Below are 21,247 nucleotides of genomic sequence, written 5' to 3' on the forward strand. Positions count from 1 at the left end.
TTTGAAACATACATACACTGCTGGCCAAAAGTATTGGCACCCCTGCATTCTGTCAGATAATGCTCAATTTCTCCTAAAAAATGATTGCAATTAAAAATGCTTTGGTAGTAATATCTTCATTTATTTTGCTTGCAATGAAAAAACACAAAAGAGGATGGAAAAAAATTAAATCATTATCAGTTTACACAAAACTTCAGAAATGGGCCAGACAAAAGTATTGGCACCCTTTGAAAAATCATGTGATGCTTCTCTAATTTGTGTAATTAACAGCACCTGTTACTTACCTGTGGCAGATAACAGGTGGTGACAATAACTAAATCACACTTGCAGCCAGTGAAAATGGATCAAAGTCGACTCAACCTCTGTCCCGTGTCCTTGTGCGTACCACATTGAGCATGGAGAAAAGAAAGAAGACCAAAGAACCATCTGAGGACTTGAAAAGCAAAATTGTGAAGAAGCATGGGAAATCTCAAGGCTACAAGTCCATCTCCAAAGACCTGAATATTCCTTTTTCTACCGTGCGCATTGTCATCAATACGTGTAAATCCCATGGCACTGTGGCTAACCTCCCTAAATGTGGACAGAAAAGAAAAATTGGCGAGAGATTTCAATGAAAGATAATGCGAATGGTGGACAAAGAACCACGACTAACATCCAAACAAGTTCAAGCTGTCCTGCAGTCTGAGGGTACAACAGTGTCAACCTATACTATCCGTCGGCGTCTGAATGAAAAGGGACTCTATGGCAGGATACCCAGGAAGACCCCACTTCTGACCCAGAGACATAAAAAAAGTCAGGCTGGAGTTTGCCAAAACTTAACTGAGAAAGCTTAAAACGTTTTGGAAAAATGTTCTCTGGACAGATGAGACAAATGTAGAGCTTTTTGGGAAAGGTTCTCTGATGTTTTGGGGTTGCTTTCCTGCCTCTGCCACTAGACTCCTTGACCGTGTGCATGGCATTATGAAGTCTAAAGACTACCAACAAATTTGGCAGCATAATGTAGGGCCTCGTGTGAGAAAGCAGGGTCTCCCTCAGAGGTCATGGGTCTTCCAGCAAGACAATGTCCCGAAAAACACTTCAAAAAGCACTAGAAAAGGGTTTGAGAGAAAGCACTGGGGACTTTGAAAGTGACCAGCAACGAGTCCAGACCTGAATCCCATAGAGCACCTGTCGAGAGATCTTAAAATGGCAGTTTGGAGAAGGCACCCTTCAAATCTCAGAGACTTGGAGCAGTTGGCCAAAGAAGAATGGTCTAAAATTCCAGCAGAGCATTGTAAGAAACTCATTGTAACTCAAATCATTGTAAGAAACTGATTGTTGTTCGCAGTTATTTTGTTTAAAAATTGTGCTACCAAGTATTAGGCTGAGGGTGCCAATACTTTTGTCCGGCCCATTTTTGGATTTTTGAGTAAAATGATAATGCTTTTTTTTTTTTCCCATTCTCTTTTGTGTTTTTTCATTGCAAGCAAAATAAATGAACATATTACTACCAAAGCATTTCTAATTGCAATCATTTTTGGGGAGAAATTGAGCATTATCTGACAGAATTGCAGAGGTGCCAATACCTTTGGCCAATAGTGTACATTTAAATCAAGTGATCAGTAATCCATCGTTTTGACCAAACCCCTTAGTTTCCACTGAATCTTTATATGTCAATTTGATTGCATTAATATGGCGAGGAAGATGAGAAATAACTGTAAAGCCAGTATCTCTAACCTCAGTAATCAACAGTAGTTATACAATTTATATGTAACCCCTAGTAGCTGTAAAAAAGGACCAACCAAACAATTTGAAAGTTGTACTTAATACAGATGGACTAACCAAGAACAAAATTATAACATTAATTCATTCATCTTCCATGTCGCTTCTCCTCACGAGGGTGGTGGGGACGCTGGAGCCTATCCCAGCTAACTATGAGCAGTAAGAAGGGTACACCCTGAATTGATTGCCAGCCAATTACAGTGCATAATGAAACAAACAACCATTCAAGCACACACTAATATGTACGGACAATTTTGGAGTGTCGAAATAAGATGTTTCAAAATACGATTGCGCCACACCTCATTTGCGCTGCCATTTTTGAACAAATGTGACGTCAATTATACTAGAATGTGTCAGAATGCGAATGAAGTTACTAACTCAAATAGTTTGAGCGATGAGTCTTTTTCAAATTATGTGTTAGAAAGCCAGAGTCCGCTAGGCGAGCCAGGCTAACTGTTTGAGCCGAGCAGAGACCATTGGATTTAGCGTTTTCAGAACAAAGCAACGAAGAAATCAATGTGGAGATAACTCATTTATCATACTTAAATTCAGTACTTATGCTAAACACTGTTAGTGTGTTGCGTTATTTCTTTTTTTCCCCATCTTGGACCCAGATGAAGACTGTTTCATATTTTGGCTTGGGCGAATTGGAACTGTCTTGTTAAACGAAGCATTTTCCCCACGTTGCCTTTATCTCAATGCGTACACATGCACACAAAACCCCGTTGAAGCGGGAGCGTCAAATGAATGAATATTTCATTTTTGTATAATTGTAAAATAGCAAAGCTTGGTGTCGTTGAAGAACTTTGTCGTCCGCGTCTCTGCGATGTGTAAAAGTCACTTCACTCATTGTCAATGCCCACGAGCTTCCCACCGACACATGCACTCCACTGATGACCAAAGAGGAAAGAGTATTCAAATTAGATCCAGTCAGTTCTATATTAATGAGAAACCGGACATTTCAGAAAGGGAAAGAAAAGGACCAACTAAAATGCTTAAAAAAAGATATGCTGGCCACTTTTAATGCAAATTGTTGTGAAAACATGGTAAACTAGCATCCAAGGTTACTAAAAATAATGTAAAAAAAATATATATATATGTGTGTATAATGTAACAGGGTCCCCCCAGAATTGATAAATCTAAATTCAAGACTTTTAAGACCTTTTTTAATGCCATTTCAACTGAAAATTAATACTTTTCTTGCACCCATTATTTAGATCATATTGAATCGTATAAAATAAAATAAAGCACTGAGCATCAAATTTAACCTCAATTACTAAGTGTGTTTGACAAAAGAATGCACATATATTGAAGATACAATTAAAACACATTTAAAGTAACATTATAAAGTCTGTCAGAAATTTTTAAACACACACACGCACACAATAATTATGGACAAAAAGAGGAGGAGGACAGGACTCAGACCAGCCATCTTCTGTAAAAGGCTAGCCGCTCATGCGCCTGCCAAGACCCCAGTGAACATGGCAAACTCTTGAGTTAAAACTGCGAAATCACATTCATTCGAAAGGCAAACCGAAAGGTATAAGCAGATCCACTGCCTTCGCATGACCCATAAACTGCAACCTAAAGTATCTGGATGTAACTTGAGCCCCGATCACATACAACGTTAAAGTCGCGGAACTTAACCGTGCAGCAGTTGTGTGTGAAAATAATTTCCCGTGTCAACTGACATGGGAAGCAGTGTGCGTGAAAGCAGGCGTTAAATTCCTGGGTCACAGCAGATGGCTGATGACTTAAATATCATAGCGGCGGCCGATGTAACTTCCTCCTTCTTCGCAGTAAGAGGAAAGCGATAAACAAACATCGCAATTATAAACATAGCAAGCTGGAAACAGCTACATTAAACTGACTACATGACCAAAATTAAAATGTCAATTATTACGTCGGGCCTGGCTAGGGTTCTTTCTCGCTAACTTTTTGAAATAACTATATATTAACGATGTATGAATGGTAAACCAAGGAATACTTGTTATAAAATAAATAATTTGGATAAAAAAAAGAAGGCCCTGTATAGTCACTGCAGAGCAAGAGCGTGCCTATACGCCCTTTTTAATCTTCCCCTCTGCGAGTCCGCAAACCCGCATCTGTTTAATTATATTTAACAAACTTTTCCAGCGTTATTTCTTTGTTTAAACAAATTTATAATGATCATAAAAATATGTTGTCTATTTAAACATTAAGAAAATGTGAGGGTTTTTTTTTTCTGCCAACTGAGAATTCGTGACAAAAGACAGGCTTTTATGCAGACATCATCACAAATGTCATCTCACAAAACGAGGGTCGGGCTTTAATACCCGCGGACCAGTTCTGGTCGGGCTGGATTTTTTAGGCCCGATTTTACCTCTATTTTAAAGTCTTGATGAGCTTAAATTGGCTGCAGTTACGAAGTCGGGAATGCTCCCTCCGGAAAAAAACACGATTTGACCAACATTATGCTTAACAAACTTTTCCAGCATTATTTCATTGTGTAAATGCATTTATAATGATCATAAAAATATGTATACTATTTAAACATTAAGAAAATGTGCGTTTTTTTCCGCCAACTGAAAATTCGTTACAAAAGACAGTTACGACATCGGGAACGCTCCCTCTGGAACAAAACGCAACATGACCAACATTGTGACAGCCGATGCCGACCAAAAATGACATAATATCCGAAACAGATCAACAATGGACTCATTTGAAGTATATGAATGGTGGTCTGTTTTGGTGTTCAGAATCCACAATACTTCTGCCTGCAGCGTTTTCGTTCCACCGACAAACGGACGCATTCCCAATGCAGAGATGGGTGGATTCTCCGTTTTGCCGGTTGTGGTGGTTTGTCACGCACGAGTTGCATTTCGATTTGTAGTGCAGTGCATCGTAAAAATTCTATGCGTCATCTTCGTTATGGATTATAAAAAAAAAAAAAAAAGAAAAAAAGAAAAAGAAAAAAAAAACTTCGTCACAGATATAATTTAGGTTGCACTGAGATGTTCTTGAAAATTAAGACCACGGTGAAAAAATTCCAGACTTACAACAGCTAATTTAATACTTTTAATACCTTTAGTAATGGAAAACTAAATTCAATGCTTTTTTAATACTTTTAATAACCCGCGGGTACCATGTATATATGTATGGCGGAAAACACTCAGGTGACTGGAAGTTCCGCTCTGAGACCCCCATTTTGGCCAAATTTCAAAACTGTCCTATATGCATGTGTGATACATCATTGGAAAGCTTAAAATCTCAATTTTCTGGGGGAAGAAAAATTTTGAACAGGAGGGCATTTAACTTTTTTTTTTTTTTTTTTAAACAGCAAAACCCTATCTGGAGGTAAGAACATGCGAGAGCAGAATTAAAGACGCCATGACTTTAACGAAATATTATAGCGTACTTACCTTGTTTCGATCCAAAAACTCCATGTAGCATGTACAGTATCACTGAGTGTAAAGACACAGCTGTGAATTGGCACAGCTGGATTTTTGGGGGATTTTATCAGTGAAACATGGTAATATAACAAGGGTCGCGATGCAGAAATCGCAGACATCAAGGAGTGTTCGAGATTTTCTTTTTCATATATTTACCCTTTAAATTTTTTATTTTCAATTTTTCACTTTTTGGATCGATTATTTATCATCTAATATATCGGAGAAAATGCGACTGTAACAAAAAAAAAAAAAATACAATTATGCCACAGGTATGAGGTAGATATCCAATTTTGTCTCATTATGACGTAAATTTTTTTTTTAAGTTTAAAATATGCGAGTGAATAATTTTTTTAAAGTCGTTTTTTTTTTTTTTTTAAGGATGATTCTAAGCTAAAAATGACAGACATTTTGAATAATAAATATAATTAATTACCTTCATTTTATGGCTGGGTTGAAACAAAAGCGGTTGCGCGGCATCTGTAAACGTCTGTAAAAGGGACAAATTAAAAATAGTTTGGGGCCTTTATGCTCCACGAATCTGTAATGGCAGCATATAGACATGTAGTTCTATCAAACATAACAGTTGTTTTGGCTTAAAATACAGCAGTTTCTTTTAAAGAGGAGTGCAAGAACAGAAACTGCTTTTTCAGTCTTGTCCGTGTTTTCCGCCATATACTGTATGCTGTATACATATTTATAGAAATACTACTACTTTAAGTAAGTTGCTGATATTGACCCTTAAATGCAGCTTCCTCTGAACTTGAAGACTCTTCTTCCGTCTCTTTCTTTTTTTTCAAGGAGCTCACCAAAGACCTTTGTGTTGTACATAAGAGCAAAAATTTTATGTGTACAGAGGATCAAGCATTTGCACCGAATGTTCTAAATAAAAATCCTTCCAGAATTTTTTCAGTCACTCTCTGTGACATTGTACCAAATGTTCCACTGACCTGCATCCATCCACAGCTTAGTGAATGGTTCCCAATATTCGACAGGACTGATAAAAAGCAAAGGAAGTTGCAAAATTCTGCGAAGAGATTACAAAGCCTAATGAATTGCTTTTAAAGGCTGGTTTAAACTCAGCTGGGAGGAGAAATAAGTTGAGGATGGAGAGGGAAGTAGGTAAAAAAAGGAAGTGATTTAATGTCCAAAAGGACATTTGTTTTCTCTATCTCGTTTTCCTGTTGTGCTCTGATAGGGACTTCCTCTCACCAGTAGAGGTGGATGTGGGTGTCATCTGTCCATCCACATCACACACTCCCACCCACCGAAGAGCGCACGCTGTACGGAAATATCTTTCTTCCCTAACACATCCCAATGAGGCATCCATCGGACACATTCAAGTTCTACTGTGTGTCTACGTGGAGAAATAGTTAATTTTGGGGACCTTTTAGCCAAGGTTTTCATCTAAATCTAGGAATATTAGAAATAAATGAATGTATACATATCTGATAATGATAGTTTGAAATGCCAAAAAAGAAGTGAAATAATCAAAGTTATAATTATAGGTTTTCTTTGAACAAACATACCAAACTGTGCAGTATTTATAATGCCGTAATAACTTGCTGTTTGGGAATTACAAATCCACCCTATTACCGAATTTTTTTTCTCTCCAGATTTTAAGATTTCCTTTGTCGTCGTAAAAAAAAGTGGTCCTTTATATTTTTGGTCTAAACTACAGCAATAACACTGAACTGTATCACAAATGTTACACTTTTTGGGTCATGTCAAATTTTTATGTAAAACCACTATTTGCAGTCAGGCTTAGTCCTCATTATTGGAGGTCCACTGTATATTTAGATGAGCAGTGTTCATAAATGTGTAAAATTAGCAGTTGCCTGTACATTTCATTTGGTTGGGAAAAAAAGTCATGGGAAAAGCAGGATGGATGATCTCTTCCCGTCTACCTCAATTTTACTGACCAACTCCCTTCCTATTTACAAAAACACACCCGCACTAACACACACTTGACCTACCTACCAACACTCTGTTTTTAATTCTAATTCATCTAGAGTAAGCCTGTCATTCTCTCTATTCCACAGACAACCACACATTCAGTACCACACACATAACCACACACACCCTGACATACGCACACAGATGGAGGAAGCTCTGGCTGTGTCTGCCGAGGATGTGACATGCAGTGATGGCACATTAACGACGGTTCTGTGACAGCAGTATGCATCAGCCTCACTGAACAAAGCATTGCCATTTTTTAATTCATTGTGGATTGTTTAAGTGAAACAATGGCCTTCAGCCCCAGTGGAGGTTAGGAGAGGGTGAGAAAGGTGAGTTTGTCAGTGGAAGTTTTGTCTTTTAAACTGTGGCTGATCCCATGGGTTCCGTTGGACTCCTGAATCTGAAATATCACTGTGGAGCAATATCCGCTGTTTTTCAGGTAACTAACAATAAAAAGGAAAACCACAAAGTAAAAATAAAGGAAATTTGGAGTCAGTGTATATCAGAATGCTCACAGAAAATGCAGGCTCTCGTAATAAGTACAAATATTTGATCAAAACATAATATGACCCCCCCCCCAAAAAAAAATAATAATAATTAAATTAATCAATTAATATTAAGTCCTTATTATTTACAGACAATCATACACTGTATACAGGGTTCAGTGATATGACTCCATTTTTGCCTTCTACTTTCTTACAATGGTTATTGTTTTGTGTTGTCTAAAATTGCCTTTTCTTTCTTGAAATTAAAGTTACACAAGCTGTGCTTTATAGCTGTCCATTGTCCATGTTATTAAAGGGAAGGAACTACAGACAGAAAGACTTGCACTCTAGTTCTTAAAAGATAAATGTTAGTATGAGTTATAATAATTTGATATTCAGACCCCTCTTAATGTTTTCGCTTTTATAAAATTTGAAAAATTAGTTTAACTAGTAGGTCGCCATTGTCGTTGACTACGTAATGCGGTGACGACGCTATGTGGTGACGTCACTGGGCAGCACTGCCGTACTTCCACAGTGTCACTCGTTAGCTACATAAACATGTCGTTGGTTCTGCCCTTCCACTTTGAACCTGAGCGGAAAAGTGAAGAGCAAGACACAGCTGTCGATATTTCACAAATGAATTTGGGATTCGAACCCTCGTTTCCCGTCTGACAGACGAGCAGTCAGACCACTATACTTTCGCATGACATTAGAGTCATGACTTTCCTTATAAAGCAGTCGCAATCCACATGCGCTGTCTGTCTGTGAGGTAAAACCTGAAAAGAAAGTGCGGCTGGCCTGACCACGGAATTAAAAAATGCAGCACACTTCAGGCGGCAACTAGACAACAAGAACATAGGGATTGCGTAAAAGGGTTAATTGAACACACACAAAAAAAAAACGCCGATCGCGAAAAGGGAGATACAAAAAGGGTTCATGACAGTAGGTCGGGATCAATTAAAAAAATAAAATAAAATTAAAAAAACGAGGGAAAACCGGAGGGAGAGGCAGACAAACGAAAAAACAAGGCACCACTAACAACAAACTGTCAAATGGCAGCAAGTCAATACAAGCCGCCTAGGATCAGTTTAAAGACACTGCTGATGAACTGGAATTGGATGCAGGTACGACTTTGGGAACTCATCCCACATCTCTGTAACAAAACAATCTGACCAGCAGCAGAATGTGACAAAATCATGCCAGTCGTCATACTAGATTCGCTTGCTAGCTAGCACAGCTTTTCTCCCAGTCCAGGCCAATCGCATCATTACCCCCAGCGTGCATTGCGCGCGTAAAACATGGCACCCTCCGTAGGTCAAAACATGTACTAAATATTATAGATTTTTAAATCAATGGCAACAAAATATGTGTTTCTAAAAACATAATTTAGTAAAAGAGAACAATTGTGGCCTACAAGTCCTTAAGTCTGAGGATCCCTTTAGAGCGAAAAAAAAAAAAGTCATACATGTCATTAATTGATAAAGCTGTAACTATGTTTAATGTACAAAAAGAATTAAAGTTAAATGCTCAGAGTCGCCTGCCGTCAAGGTACCTCTCTATACGGATACCTTCTTATTTAAACAAAACAATAGTTCAACAGGGTAGTGTGAGAGCTCTGACCATAGTCTCAAACAAGCGAATTCATGCGAGAACTAAAATTGGTTCCAACAGTCAGAAGCATAAAATTGTCTTGGAAAATTGAACATTGCAAATCCATCCATTGATTTTTTTTTTTTTTCATTGAATTTATGTTCAAAATAAATTGCATTAACTGTAAAGCTCTCTGTCATTCATTCAGTTGTACAGAAGGCTATCTTGGTCCAGCCTTGGCATTCCTCACAGCCAGTGTGATCTATGCTAATAGAGTCCACTCATGCAGCTCAGGTCCTCTTAATGAAAAACCCTTGCCTGGTGATCAGTGCTATTGATCAGGCTGAGCCACACCTTTAAGGAGGACTAATTGATCAATCCCCACTGCATGTTATGGATTAATGGAACGTGACCACTGCTTCTCCCACCATGTGTGTGTGCGTGTGCGTTTGCATGAACAAGAGAGAGAGAGAGAGAGAGAGAGAGGATATGAGATATAAAACATTTGGAAACCTTTTTGTTTGGATGGGATTTTAAACCTAAGAAACAGGACGTGTGTACAAAGTACTGATTTTAAAATACTTAAAATCTCAGGATCACAGGGTTTTCTTTATCTTTAAAGCTAATATAGGTAGTCCCCGGGTAACAAACGAGTTCCGTTCCTGCGCTTTACAAGTACCCCTACAAAATAACTATCCATTAAGTCTAAAAGTATTGTATTTTGTTTGATGATGGAGGATACACTGCCATCTGGTGGCAGCGTTGGGTCTGGCTGGACTGTTGACTTGTATGACTGAGAAGCAGACTGAGACGTCTGACAGGGACAGAGGATTCCTGTGCTCTGGTTTGGCCCACATAAAGCTGTAAATTGTTTCAGCTAATAAATGTTTGTGTATGCATTTGTAATTACAGTGCCTTGCAAAAGTATTCGGCCCCCTTGAATCTTGCAACCTTTCGCCACATTTCAGGCTTCAAACATAAAGATATGAAATTTAATTTTTTTGTCAAGAATCAACGACATGTGGGACACAATCGTGAAGTGGAACAACATTTATTGGATAATTTAAACTTTTTTAACAAATAAAAAACTGAAAAGTGGGGCGTGCAATATTATTCGGTCCCTTTACTTTCAGTGCAGCAAACTCACTCCAGAAGTTCAGTGAGGATCTCTGAATGATCCAATGTTGTCCTAAATGACCGATGATGATAAATAGAATCCACCTGTGTGTAATCAAGTCTCCGTATAAATGCACCTGCTCTGTGATAGTCTCAGGGTTCTGTTTAAAGTGCAGAGAGCATTATGAAAACCAAGGAACACACCAGGCAGGTCCGAGATACTGTTGTGGAGAAGTTTAAAGCCGGATTTGGATACAAAAAGATTTCCCAAGCTTTAAACATCTCAAGGAGCACTGTGCAAGCCATCATATTGAAATGGAAGGAGCATCAGACCACTGCAAATCTACCAAGACCCGGCCGTCCTTCCAAACTTTCTTCTCAAGCAAGGAGAAAACTGATCAGAGATGCAGCCAAGAGGCCCATGATCACTCTGGATGAACTGCAGAGATCTACAGCTGAGGTGGGAGAGTCTGTCCATAGGACAACAATCAGTCGTACACTGCACAAATCTGGCCTTTATGGAAGAGTGGCAAGAATATGCCATTTCTCAAAGATATCCATAAAAAGTCTCGTTTAAAGTTTGCCACAAGCCACCTGGGAGACACACCAAACATGTGGAAGACGGTGCTCTGGTCAGATGAAACCAAAATTGAACTTTTTGGCCACAATGCAAAACGATATGTTTGGCGTAAAAGCAACACAGCTCATCACCCTGAACACACCATCCCCACTGTCAAACATGGTGGTGGCAGCATCATGGTTTGGGCCTGCTTTTCTTCAGCAGGGACAGGGAAGATGGTTAAAATTGACGGGAAGATGGATGCAGCCAAATACAGGAACATTCTGGAAAAAAACCTGTTGGAATCTGCACAAGACCTGAGACTGGGACGGAGATTTATCTTCCAACAGGACAATGATCCAAAACATAAGCCAAATCTACAATGGAATGGTTAAAAAATAAACGTATCCAGGTGTTGGAATGGCCAAGTCAAAGTCCAGACCTGAATCCAATCGAGAATCTGTGGAAAGAGCTGAAGACTGCTGTTCACAGACACTCTCCATCCAACCTCACTGAGCTTGAGCTGTTTTGCAAGGAAGAATGGGCAAGAATGTCAGTCTCTTGATGTGCAAAACTGATAGAAACATACCCCAAGCGACTTGCAGCTGTAATTGGAGCAAAAGGTGGCGCTACAAAGTATTAACGAAAGGGGGCCGCCCCACTTTTCAGGTTTTTATTTGTTAAAAAAGTTTAAATTATCCAATAAATTTTGTTCCACTTCACGATTGTGTCCCACTTGTTGTTGATTCTTGACAAAAAATTAAAAATTTTATATCTTTATGTTTGAAGCCTGAAATGTGGCGAAAGGTTGCAAGGTTCAAGGGGGCCGAATACTTTTGCAAGGCACTGTAAGTTTACAGCTACAGTTTGTGGAGTTACGTGTGAGCGATTTGCTATAAGAATTGTAAATACGTTAGCATTCGTAGCATTTAAGAGTGTGGACTTTTATTAGGCAAATTAAGCTAATTTAATTTACTAAATGTACATATTATTTAGACGAGATGGAAGTTTGACCACCAATTGTTTTGTATTACGTGTTTTATTGTTAAAATGCATGTCGTTTTTAACATAAGTGTGCAGTTGTGTGTTACAGCTTTACAAATGGTCAAAAGTGAAGGAAGTAAAAAGCTTCAAAAAGCACAATTGCCTTGTTTGCTGTCTGAAATGCTGAACAACTTCACGTCTAGTGAGGACAGAACACTTCACTATAAATGAGTAAAGTAAAAAATAAGACACTGTGGGGTACAACAAAGTACTGTTTTATGAGACTAAGAAAAAAAAAACAACAACTGAGGACAAAATGGCGGATGGGACTCCAGCGTCGTACAGTCGAAATCGCTAAAGTCGAATACAGTTTAACCCGGGGACTACCTGTCAGTGTTGTCAATCTTACTTTAAAAAGGTAATTCATTACAGTTACAAATGACTTTTTCCAAAAAGTAATTGAGTTAGTAACTCAGTTACCTGAATGTAAGAGTAATTAGTTACTTGGAAAAGTAACTGGTGTTACCATTCCTTTTTTTTTTTTCATTAAAAAAAAAACAACAACAACGAAGTAACCTTTGCTATGCTTGGAAGTCATTTATTGTTGTGAATCAACCGTTAAAGTTGTTAAAATTGCTCCCGTTATTGCATTAGTTCCCTTCTGTCTACTTTCGACATGTGAAAGTTTTAAAACTGTTTCATCATTTAAAGATAGATTCAAGTCAAGATTTTGCCGATTTAAGAGTATTTTAAATAAAAAGTTACTTAGGTTCGCTAGGATGGTTCTCTACAACAGAGCCCTCCTGAGAAGACTACTGCTTTAAGATGGCGGCTGTTTACTAACGCCGGCAAGTCTATCATTTCGCATCTAGTTCTCTATAAATGTGCTAACGCCGCCGTGTCTGTCATTTCGCATCTAATTCTATATACAGTATACGTGATATCTACCATAGCATCATGTGGGGGTAGTTTGTAGGCTATTGGCTACAGTCAGGTATTATTGGAGCCATCGAGCATCGCGTTTGCAACGGCGCCACAACTCCCTTCCCTCCTCCCCACTCCCACGCTGCTCTCTCGTCTCCATGAGCCATTCAACCAACATAGTAACGCACACCTTTACATCCTCAGTCACGGTAACAGCGTTGCCAAGATGAGAAAAGTAACTAATCAGATTACTCACTATTGAAAAAAATAACGCCATTAGTAACACCGTTATACTCTAACGCCGTTATAAACAACACTGCTACCTGTAGGCCTACATGTATTTTTCGATGTTTGCTACGGTAACATTTTTTTCCACAGATATAGGGGACTATGGAAAGTTAACTAAACTCAACTAAAAAAAATATACGCTGAGTGTTTTAAGAAAGAATTTAAGGGGGGGTGGGGGGGAAGGTTATTACACAGAATGTTTTGACTAGGTGTCATAATGTCAAATGTTTGATTGCAATGGGATAAACATCTATCATGTCATTTATTGCATAGCAATAGATTAGCCTTTGGGAAAATAGCATGTGTATCACCAGGCCCAAAGATGACATGAGACAACTAGTCCCCTGCCAGGAAGCACATGAGGTACATGGGCCAAAACAGGAAATCCCACAAACACTCCTGACACATTCATCAAACGCCCATCAAATAACTGAATGACTCTATGTACGTGTGGGGGTGATCTCATGTGTGCATGTGTGCACGGTTGTCTGTGTATTTGGGGTTTCCTTATGTGGGGTTTCCTTACGTGGGGGAATTCACCTGGCCTGTCATGGGTCTCCCAATCGCGTGTGAACAACAGGGAAAAATTGTGAAAAACTCTGAGAAGGTCAACTGGAGTTTTTGTTGGGACACAGTTTTTATCAATTGCAAGAATCTATTAATTTTATGTTTTTTGTAATTAGCATGTTTTTCATTTTGATAAATAATGAAATAAGTGTATTGTGTAGTAAAATCTGATCTGAGGTAAGAGTTGTTTTTCATTTAAATGTAAATGTTTTGTTGTTAGGAAGCAAGATGCACATATCTTGAGCTTAAAACCTGAAGTAAAAAATGCAGTGGCACGCAGTAGGAGCTGTCCTTTATCTTTCCCCTAAACAAGGGGTCAGCAGGCTAACTTGTTTGTATTGTACATATATTTTGGGTTAAAAAAATAATGCATGTACTGTGCAACAGGTCTGCTTGCACACAATAAACACTGACTTGTATTTCCTTTAACTACAAGGTAAATCTACACAATGCAGCAAATAGCATTGCTAACCTGCAATATTTATTTAACCTTGACTAAATGACCTTCCTGTTCTCCTAACCTCCCTTTCTCTGGCTGATTCAAACATTTTGCAGAATGGGACTATACTTACATCCAACAACCTCTGGTGTGAACTTAATTGTGTATACTCAAGTATTGAGTTTCAGGCCATGGCTTGATGCCGTAAAGCTCAAAGAGAAACAGATGCCGTGAACTTGACAATGAGTGAAAAGGAGATAGAGTGGAAGAGAAAGCGAGAGACAAGGACCACCCAACATCTGAGAAGAAACAACAAAGCTGGATGGAGAGTAAAGTCGGCTTCAATCACTGTGGAGGTAGGACAGTCTGACGTTGGTACAAAGCAATTGTTCAGCAATGAAGCAGAAAACCAAAACGAAAGGTTTAATTGTGTCAGATGTTGAACTGATTTAAAAAATTAAAAAATAAAAAAAAAGAAAATGTTGATAACCTCCCAATATTTCAACATATTTGAGATTATTCGCATTTAGTGTACCAGTCCATAGTGATAGTGCATTCTCAGTCATTTTGGGGGGAAAAAAAGAAAAATAATATGACTATGAATAGAATGCAATATATTGAATGAATGAAATTAAAACTACACAAAACAATACAGTGGTAAAAGTGTGCATTAACTCTCTATTCTAGTACTTTCATTGGTCACTAGGGGGACATGTAGACAAATGTCATGGAAATGAGCATGTGCTTGAGTGCATATAACAGTAAGATCATGAGGGTTGTGGTGAATTGATGAAATAATTGATGGTTTCTCAAACCCATGATAATTTATGTCAAACAGTGTACAGACACTTGATATGTGGTGTTAATATATAAAAACATAGTTTACAGTATATTCAGATTCAGAACAATTCTCTCCTTTTTGGAATGTTTTCTCCACTTCAATTGTTAGAATTATCAAATTGTCTTTCTCCACATATCTGTGAAGATATATTAGCAGACTAGTTCTGGCAGATTTGTTTTAATACAGCAAAACTGAAGATTTTTCAAGCATGAGCAAACATTTTAATCATTTGATTCGTATCCAGAATTTGCTAAGCCACTCCAAAGCTTAACTTGACTTCTTTTTAACTTAAAGTAAATTGATCTTCATTTTAAATCCATTTCGGAATTTAAATTGTTCTTCTGAAGAACCCAAGTGTGCCTCACCTTAAGGTCATGAACTGATGGCTCAACATTATCCCTCAGAACTTACTGGCGAAAAGCAGGATTGAGTATTTTTCACCTTTTTTCTTGGAACGCCGCCATGGATGCACTTTTTGCCCAGTCTCTTCCTTATTGCTGATTCATGAACACTAAGTTTAACGAAGGCAAGGTTCCAGAATGACAGTTTTCAAATTTTGATTTCTCACTTGTTTTTGAATTTCCTTGAATTGTGGCATTTTGTTGCAGCTTTTTAAGATAGCTTGGCTTCACTGTGTCAGATTTGTTATATCTGAGGGATTTCTTCATTTAACAGGTGTGGAGGCAATCATTGTCAGTTAAATAAATAAATAAATAAAAAAGCTTACCCAGAAATGTCATCAGTCATCTAAACACCCCCCAAAAATCATAAAAAGGTGCAGTACTTACAGTATCCTCCCCCCACAGTGTTAGACAACTTTAAATATTTTTTTTCTTCATGAGTAAAATAAATAAATAAATAAATTTAAAACTGTATGCTTACTAGGTGCTCCTTTACATTTATTTGATGATCAAAATATTTGAGAACTAGGTAAATAATCTTTCATGGCACTGAACGTAATGTATCCTGATTTTATACCTATTTTTGACTGTCTGGTTTAATATAAAGTTTTTTTGCACAAACAAACGCTTTAGCATTAAAAAACCTTTAACGATGTTTCACCACAGTAATGGAAACATTCATCCCACAGTAGTAGAAATGTTCATCCTGGTTTAAAGCAACACTTGGTAACTTTTCCGTTTTTGTCAATTTAAGCAACGCCGGAGGACAAAAGGGGTAGTGTTTGCTTTAAGGAAGTCTGCATTTCCCATGAGGACCAGCGTGCAGTGTCGTGAATAGATCTCCTGGTCGCCTGTAGATGGATTAAACGACATTTCTGTTTCCAGCGGCTGTGTGTAAAGGATGAATAGTAATAAGGTAATGAATCCAGTTGCGGCTAAACAATAGCATATGACAGTTAGCAACCGTGTGGCTTAATGTAGCTAACCCCCTCACATCACCTGACTTGTCAGCGCTGGGGGGAAGGGGTGTCACACTAGCGAGTGAAAGCCAGGCCAATGTTTATTCTTGAAAATCGTTTTATCCTGGTAGCCTTTTTTTTCCCTCCTTGGACAAAACTTTTTGTCTCTTTTGTTGCCCTGCCACCTTTGCAGGATTTTGCGCGAAAGTGTTCCTATCGACTTCCGTCTTTATAATGAATTGGGAAAGGGGGAAGTAACGCATGCCGTAATGCAGTCAGCGGATTTGCATTTTTTTTGTGTGGCAGGGTTCCTGCCACCCTCCTCAACGTTAAATAGGACCGGTGAAAGCGATACAGACCCTACGAACCCTCAAGATATAAATGAGTTGTCATTCAACTACTGTTCAGTTGACATATCATAACAAACGTTATGAAAATATTTATAAAGCTTGAAAAGTTACCTAGTGTTGCTTTAAGTCTATTTCAGCTACACAGTTAAAGATAGAATGAAGTTGTAAGCAAACCTCCTGTCAACACAAAGACTCAAAAGGTCCCATTGCAAGTGACTAAATTATGTGAACATTTAGGAAGTCAGTCAGTTACCTTTGTATGCAGATGACTGCGTGTGGAATTGTGGATGGACGGGCATTATGTGTACATTTAGGGGCTAAGTAACTCTCTCAGTGCAAACATGTAACCATTGACCTTGTTGCATTATTGTCGCTGCTGCTGCTGCTATTATCATAGACTGCTGCTATTAATGATTCTTGGTTTTCAATCTGTCTATTGTTTTTAACATCAACACTCTACCTCTTTCATAATTAAATACTTTTGAGTGGTTTTATTTTATTTTTAATTTTATTGTATTTATTCACAGTATGTATGACATTGATGGACTGGAAGGGAGTTGCTACTTTTAATCTCATTGTACTATGTATAGTAACAAATAAATTCTATTCTATTGTAATTCTATTCTATGTAAGTTACCTTTGTATGCAGATGAGTTCCTGTGGAATTGTGGGAGGATGGCGAAGACTCCATTGAAATAGCCGGAATGGACACCTGAGCTGGAGACAGACAATATCATATTTCTTTAGTTAATTTTCTTTAACAAGTGCCAAGCAGAGTTTCAGGAACAAGAAAAAAAGAATACAAACAGTAAAACACTTTCCAAAAATAAAGAAAGAAAGAAAGAAAGAAAGAAAGAAAGAAAGAAAGAAAGAAAGAAAGAAAGAAAGAAAGAAAGAAAGAAAGAAAGAAAGAAAAACAATTTAATTTTTAATTTAGAAATTCTACAGCAAACAAAAATATTTGATTCATTTATGAGATTCCATTTTAAAGTCCTTTAATGAATGTAGTTGCATTCTTCAAATTCACTGATCATAAGACAAAACAGAAGCTGAAGAGAGAATTGCCTAAAACGTCGACAATGATCAACTGGAGCCCGTCAGAGCAGAGGTGAGAACTCTTGACAAGGATGACTAATGATACCATGTGCATCAACTTGTGCCAGGCATTCAGCTGGTGCTTTTAAGTTGAGATTCACACACTGCCTGAATAAGTATTGTAAGCCTACATACTGTAGGAAGTACTAGTGCAGGGTTTCTACAGGTATCGGCAAATCTCATTTCATGCCTTTTAATGCCACTTCAATGAATTTAATGCCCATGTCCAACTGTAGATAGTGCCCAACACACAAATTGTAGAGTTGTCCGAGAATGACTTTTTAATCGATAAATGATACCCCGATTTTGTCCAACTCTGTCAAAATCTGATACCGATATCAAGCAGATATCGATGTATGCGGTGGAGGACTTAACATTCATTCATTCATTCATTTTCCACATATTATGCCTAATTGTATTGTAATGCCCCACCGAATACTTTAATAATGATAAATGTAACAACTTTAGGGTTTTCCCATAAACATTCTGTAAAAAATAAGGGAACAACTTAAACTGAAGTTATGGGAAAAGTGTCTCTATTGCACCACTATATTTATTGTTGAAATCAATATAGTGCAGACATCCGTTTTTTTTTGATCAAGTGCAAGGGAAAAGTGCCAATAAGGCACTGCCATTTCAAATATGGCTCACACAGTGCTTCTGGCTCAAAATTACAACAAAGGCACACAGCTTCAGTATAGACCCTACTCACGTGACGTCACAGCCACGCCCCCGCGCCATGTTGTCCGTCTACTCGTCATGTTAATGCATTAGCGCTTCGTAAATTCCTCCTATTATGGCGTGTTTTTCTGCTCGTTAACATTACTAATCAAAATGGTGAAGTCGTGTGTGGCGGTCGGTTGCAAAAACAGAGAAGATGACGGAGAGACTTGAAGTTTTTACCATATTCCGAGAGACCCGGAGAGGAGAGCGAGATGGACTGCTGCAATTCGACGAGAAAACTGGGCTCCAAACAACTACCACAGATTATGTAGTAGACATTTTATATCTGGTAAAATGCATTTAATCTATATTTAGAGAGTTTTGGGCTGACAACCACAATTAAGATCATTGCTAGGCTAATCGTCGACAACATACCGTTTCAAATTCAAGATGCTTATTTGTTCCACCATCTTTATTTTTTGAATAATATTTAGCTGGCAACAAGTGAAAGAAGCTGGCCTCGTCTACAGATCATCGGTTAAACAGGGGTGTCCAAACTTTTTGCAAAGGGGGCTTGATTTGGTGTGGTAAAAATGTGGGGGGCTACCTGGGCTGATTTACGTAGAACAATACATTTAAAGAAATTTTAGCAAGCCCTTCTGTGTGTCACATTTGCTTTATTATTTTTTTTTTTAATACATAATTTCAACAATCTCGCCTTTGTGGCGTTCTCTTTCGACCGTCGGGCTCTTGCGAAATGCTGCTGCTGTGAAATTAAATTAGCTTCAAGTTGGTTTAATTTCTCGTTGCGTATCTTCCACGACTGTCTCTTTGCAAATGAGGCAGACACAGTTAAGTATTTTATTGAAGAAATAGTCCAATATGCACCTATCCTTGACGCGTCGCAGTCAACTTTTTTTTTTTTTTTAATTGATTGTCGCCATTTTAGAAAATTGGAAGTAACACGGGGTAATGTTGCTTAGAGTGCTGCTCTTAATGTTTTTCAAAGTGTCATGAGAATAGGCCGAGTTTCTGTGGAAAAGATAGTTGTAGATATCAGGGTAGCAGAGAGGGGGAAGACAGCTGGTCGAAAAATATCGATTTAGGCATCAAATATAGATCTGGCGAATGGATAAACTGAAGCTTTTCCACATAACGCCTTTTATGCAACGCATCCAATGAGTTTACAGCGTCAGATAACACCGGGGCTTCCATGAATTGCTCTATAACTTGCACGACTAATTGAAAACAATGAGAATAGGTCTAAAAAATACGGACAATATGGCGGCCGGATACAGCGACACGTCATTTTGTGATGTAGGTGAGTAGGGTCTATAGGGAATGAAGTATGTAATGTGTTTATAATTCAGTATTTTTCCATTGATTTATTGTTCATTTAATGTTTGCACCATGAATGCAAATGGTATGCACATATAACAAATGTTACTTTAGTTTAGAGACATCTAATGGTCAATAAGCATAACTGCTTTGCTAGGCTGTGACCAGCCCATGAACAATGGTAGAAGGCTTCAACATTCACTTTGAAGGGAACATGCACATTGGCCGAAAACTTATAATGAAAAACAGATGTCAATATCATCCAACATCATGTTTAAATGACTTTATTGGCCTATCTACCCGGCAATAGAGCCTACCCACGTACCACGTGCTCGCTGTATGGTTCCGCCCACTTGTCCGTCATTTTGACTCTGTATTAGCATTGTTTTCAATTGATGGCGGAATTTAAAATGCATTTCATGGAAGACCCGGTGCTTTCTGATGCCGCAAACTCACTGGATCTGTTGCATAAAAGGCGTTATGAGGAAAAGCTTCGTTCTATACAGTCGCCAGATCCATATTTGATGCCCAAATCGATGTTTTTCGACCCACTGTCTTCGCCCTGTCTGCCTGACATCTGCTACGCTGATATTTACAATTATCTTGTCCACACAAAATCATCCTATTCTCACGAAAATTTGAAAAACTTCAAGAGCTTGGAGGCTTATAAATACTTCGTTGCTGGTTGGGTGAAACAGGTCCTCGTCCACGAAAATTCGGCAGGAATCTATCTTGTGCTTGGAAAGGTGAGTTACGAAATTTTCAATTCGAATTCTTTTGTTATTGCTAACATCCACTGTCAAGTCTAATGTATTTCATGTCGTTTGTCAATGGAGTTAAGGCTTTTAATGTTTATATGGTTTAGCGATAGCACTCACTACATACATACGTGTATGTTGTCGGCGATTAGCCTAGCAATGATCTTAACCGTGGTTATTTGTCAGCCCCGTAGACGAGGCCAGTTTCTTTCACTTGGTACCAGCTAAATATTATTCAAAAAATAACGATGGTGGAAGAAAGGGAAGTCACAAACATCTTGAATTTGAAACTATGTCGTACTACGTCGTATGTTGTCGGCGATTAGCCTAGCAATGATCTTAATTGTGGTTGTCAGGACAAAACCCTCTAAATATATATTAAATGCATCTTACCGGATATAAAATGACTACTACATAGTCTGTGGTGATTTTTTGGTGTCCAGTTTTCACGTCGAATTGCAGCCGTCCATTTCGCTCTCCTCTTTGGATCCCTCGGAATACGGTAAAACTTCAAGTCTCTCCTTCCATCTTCTCTGTTAGTGCAACCAACAGCCACACACGCCTTCACCATTTTGATTATTAATGTTAAGGAGCAGAAAAACACGCCGTAAATAGGAGAAATGTACGTAGCCGTAACAGGTTAACACTATGTTTTGACGGACAAGTGGGCGGAACCATACAGCGAGCATGTGGTATGTGGGTAGGCTCTATAGTGGAAAACTCTAATAATCCATCCATCCAT

General features: G+C 38.3%; 1 protein-coding gene across 3 annotated transcripts in view; it reads right to left on the reverse strand.

Annotated features, from left to right (window-relative positions):
• The window catches only part of LOC130918774 (adhesion G-protein coupled receptor D2-like), a 138,689-nt gene that overhangs the window by 20,710 nt on the left and 96,732 nt on the right, over positions 1–21,247 (reverse strand). For all 3 annotated transcript variants that reach the window (XM_057840818.1, XM_057840817.1, XM_057840816.1), the window contains one exon: positions 17,289–17,368. In XM_057840818.1, the coding sequence (XP_057696801.1) occupies positions 17,289–17,368 (80 nt within the window). The remainder of the gene's footprint in view (positions 1–17,288; positions 17,369–21,247) is intronic.

The sequence above is a fragment of the Corythoichthys intestinalis genome, chromosome 7 (genome assembly GCF_030265065.1).
Source record: "Corythoichthys intestinalis isolate RoL2023-P3 chromosome 7, ASM3026506v1, whole genome shotgun sequence".
Taxonomy (NCBI): Eukaryota; Metazoa; Chordata; class Actinopteri; order Syngnathiformes; family Syngnathidae; genus Corythoichthys; species Corythoichthys intestinalis.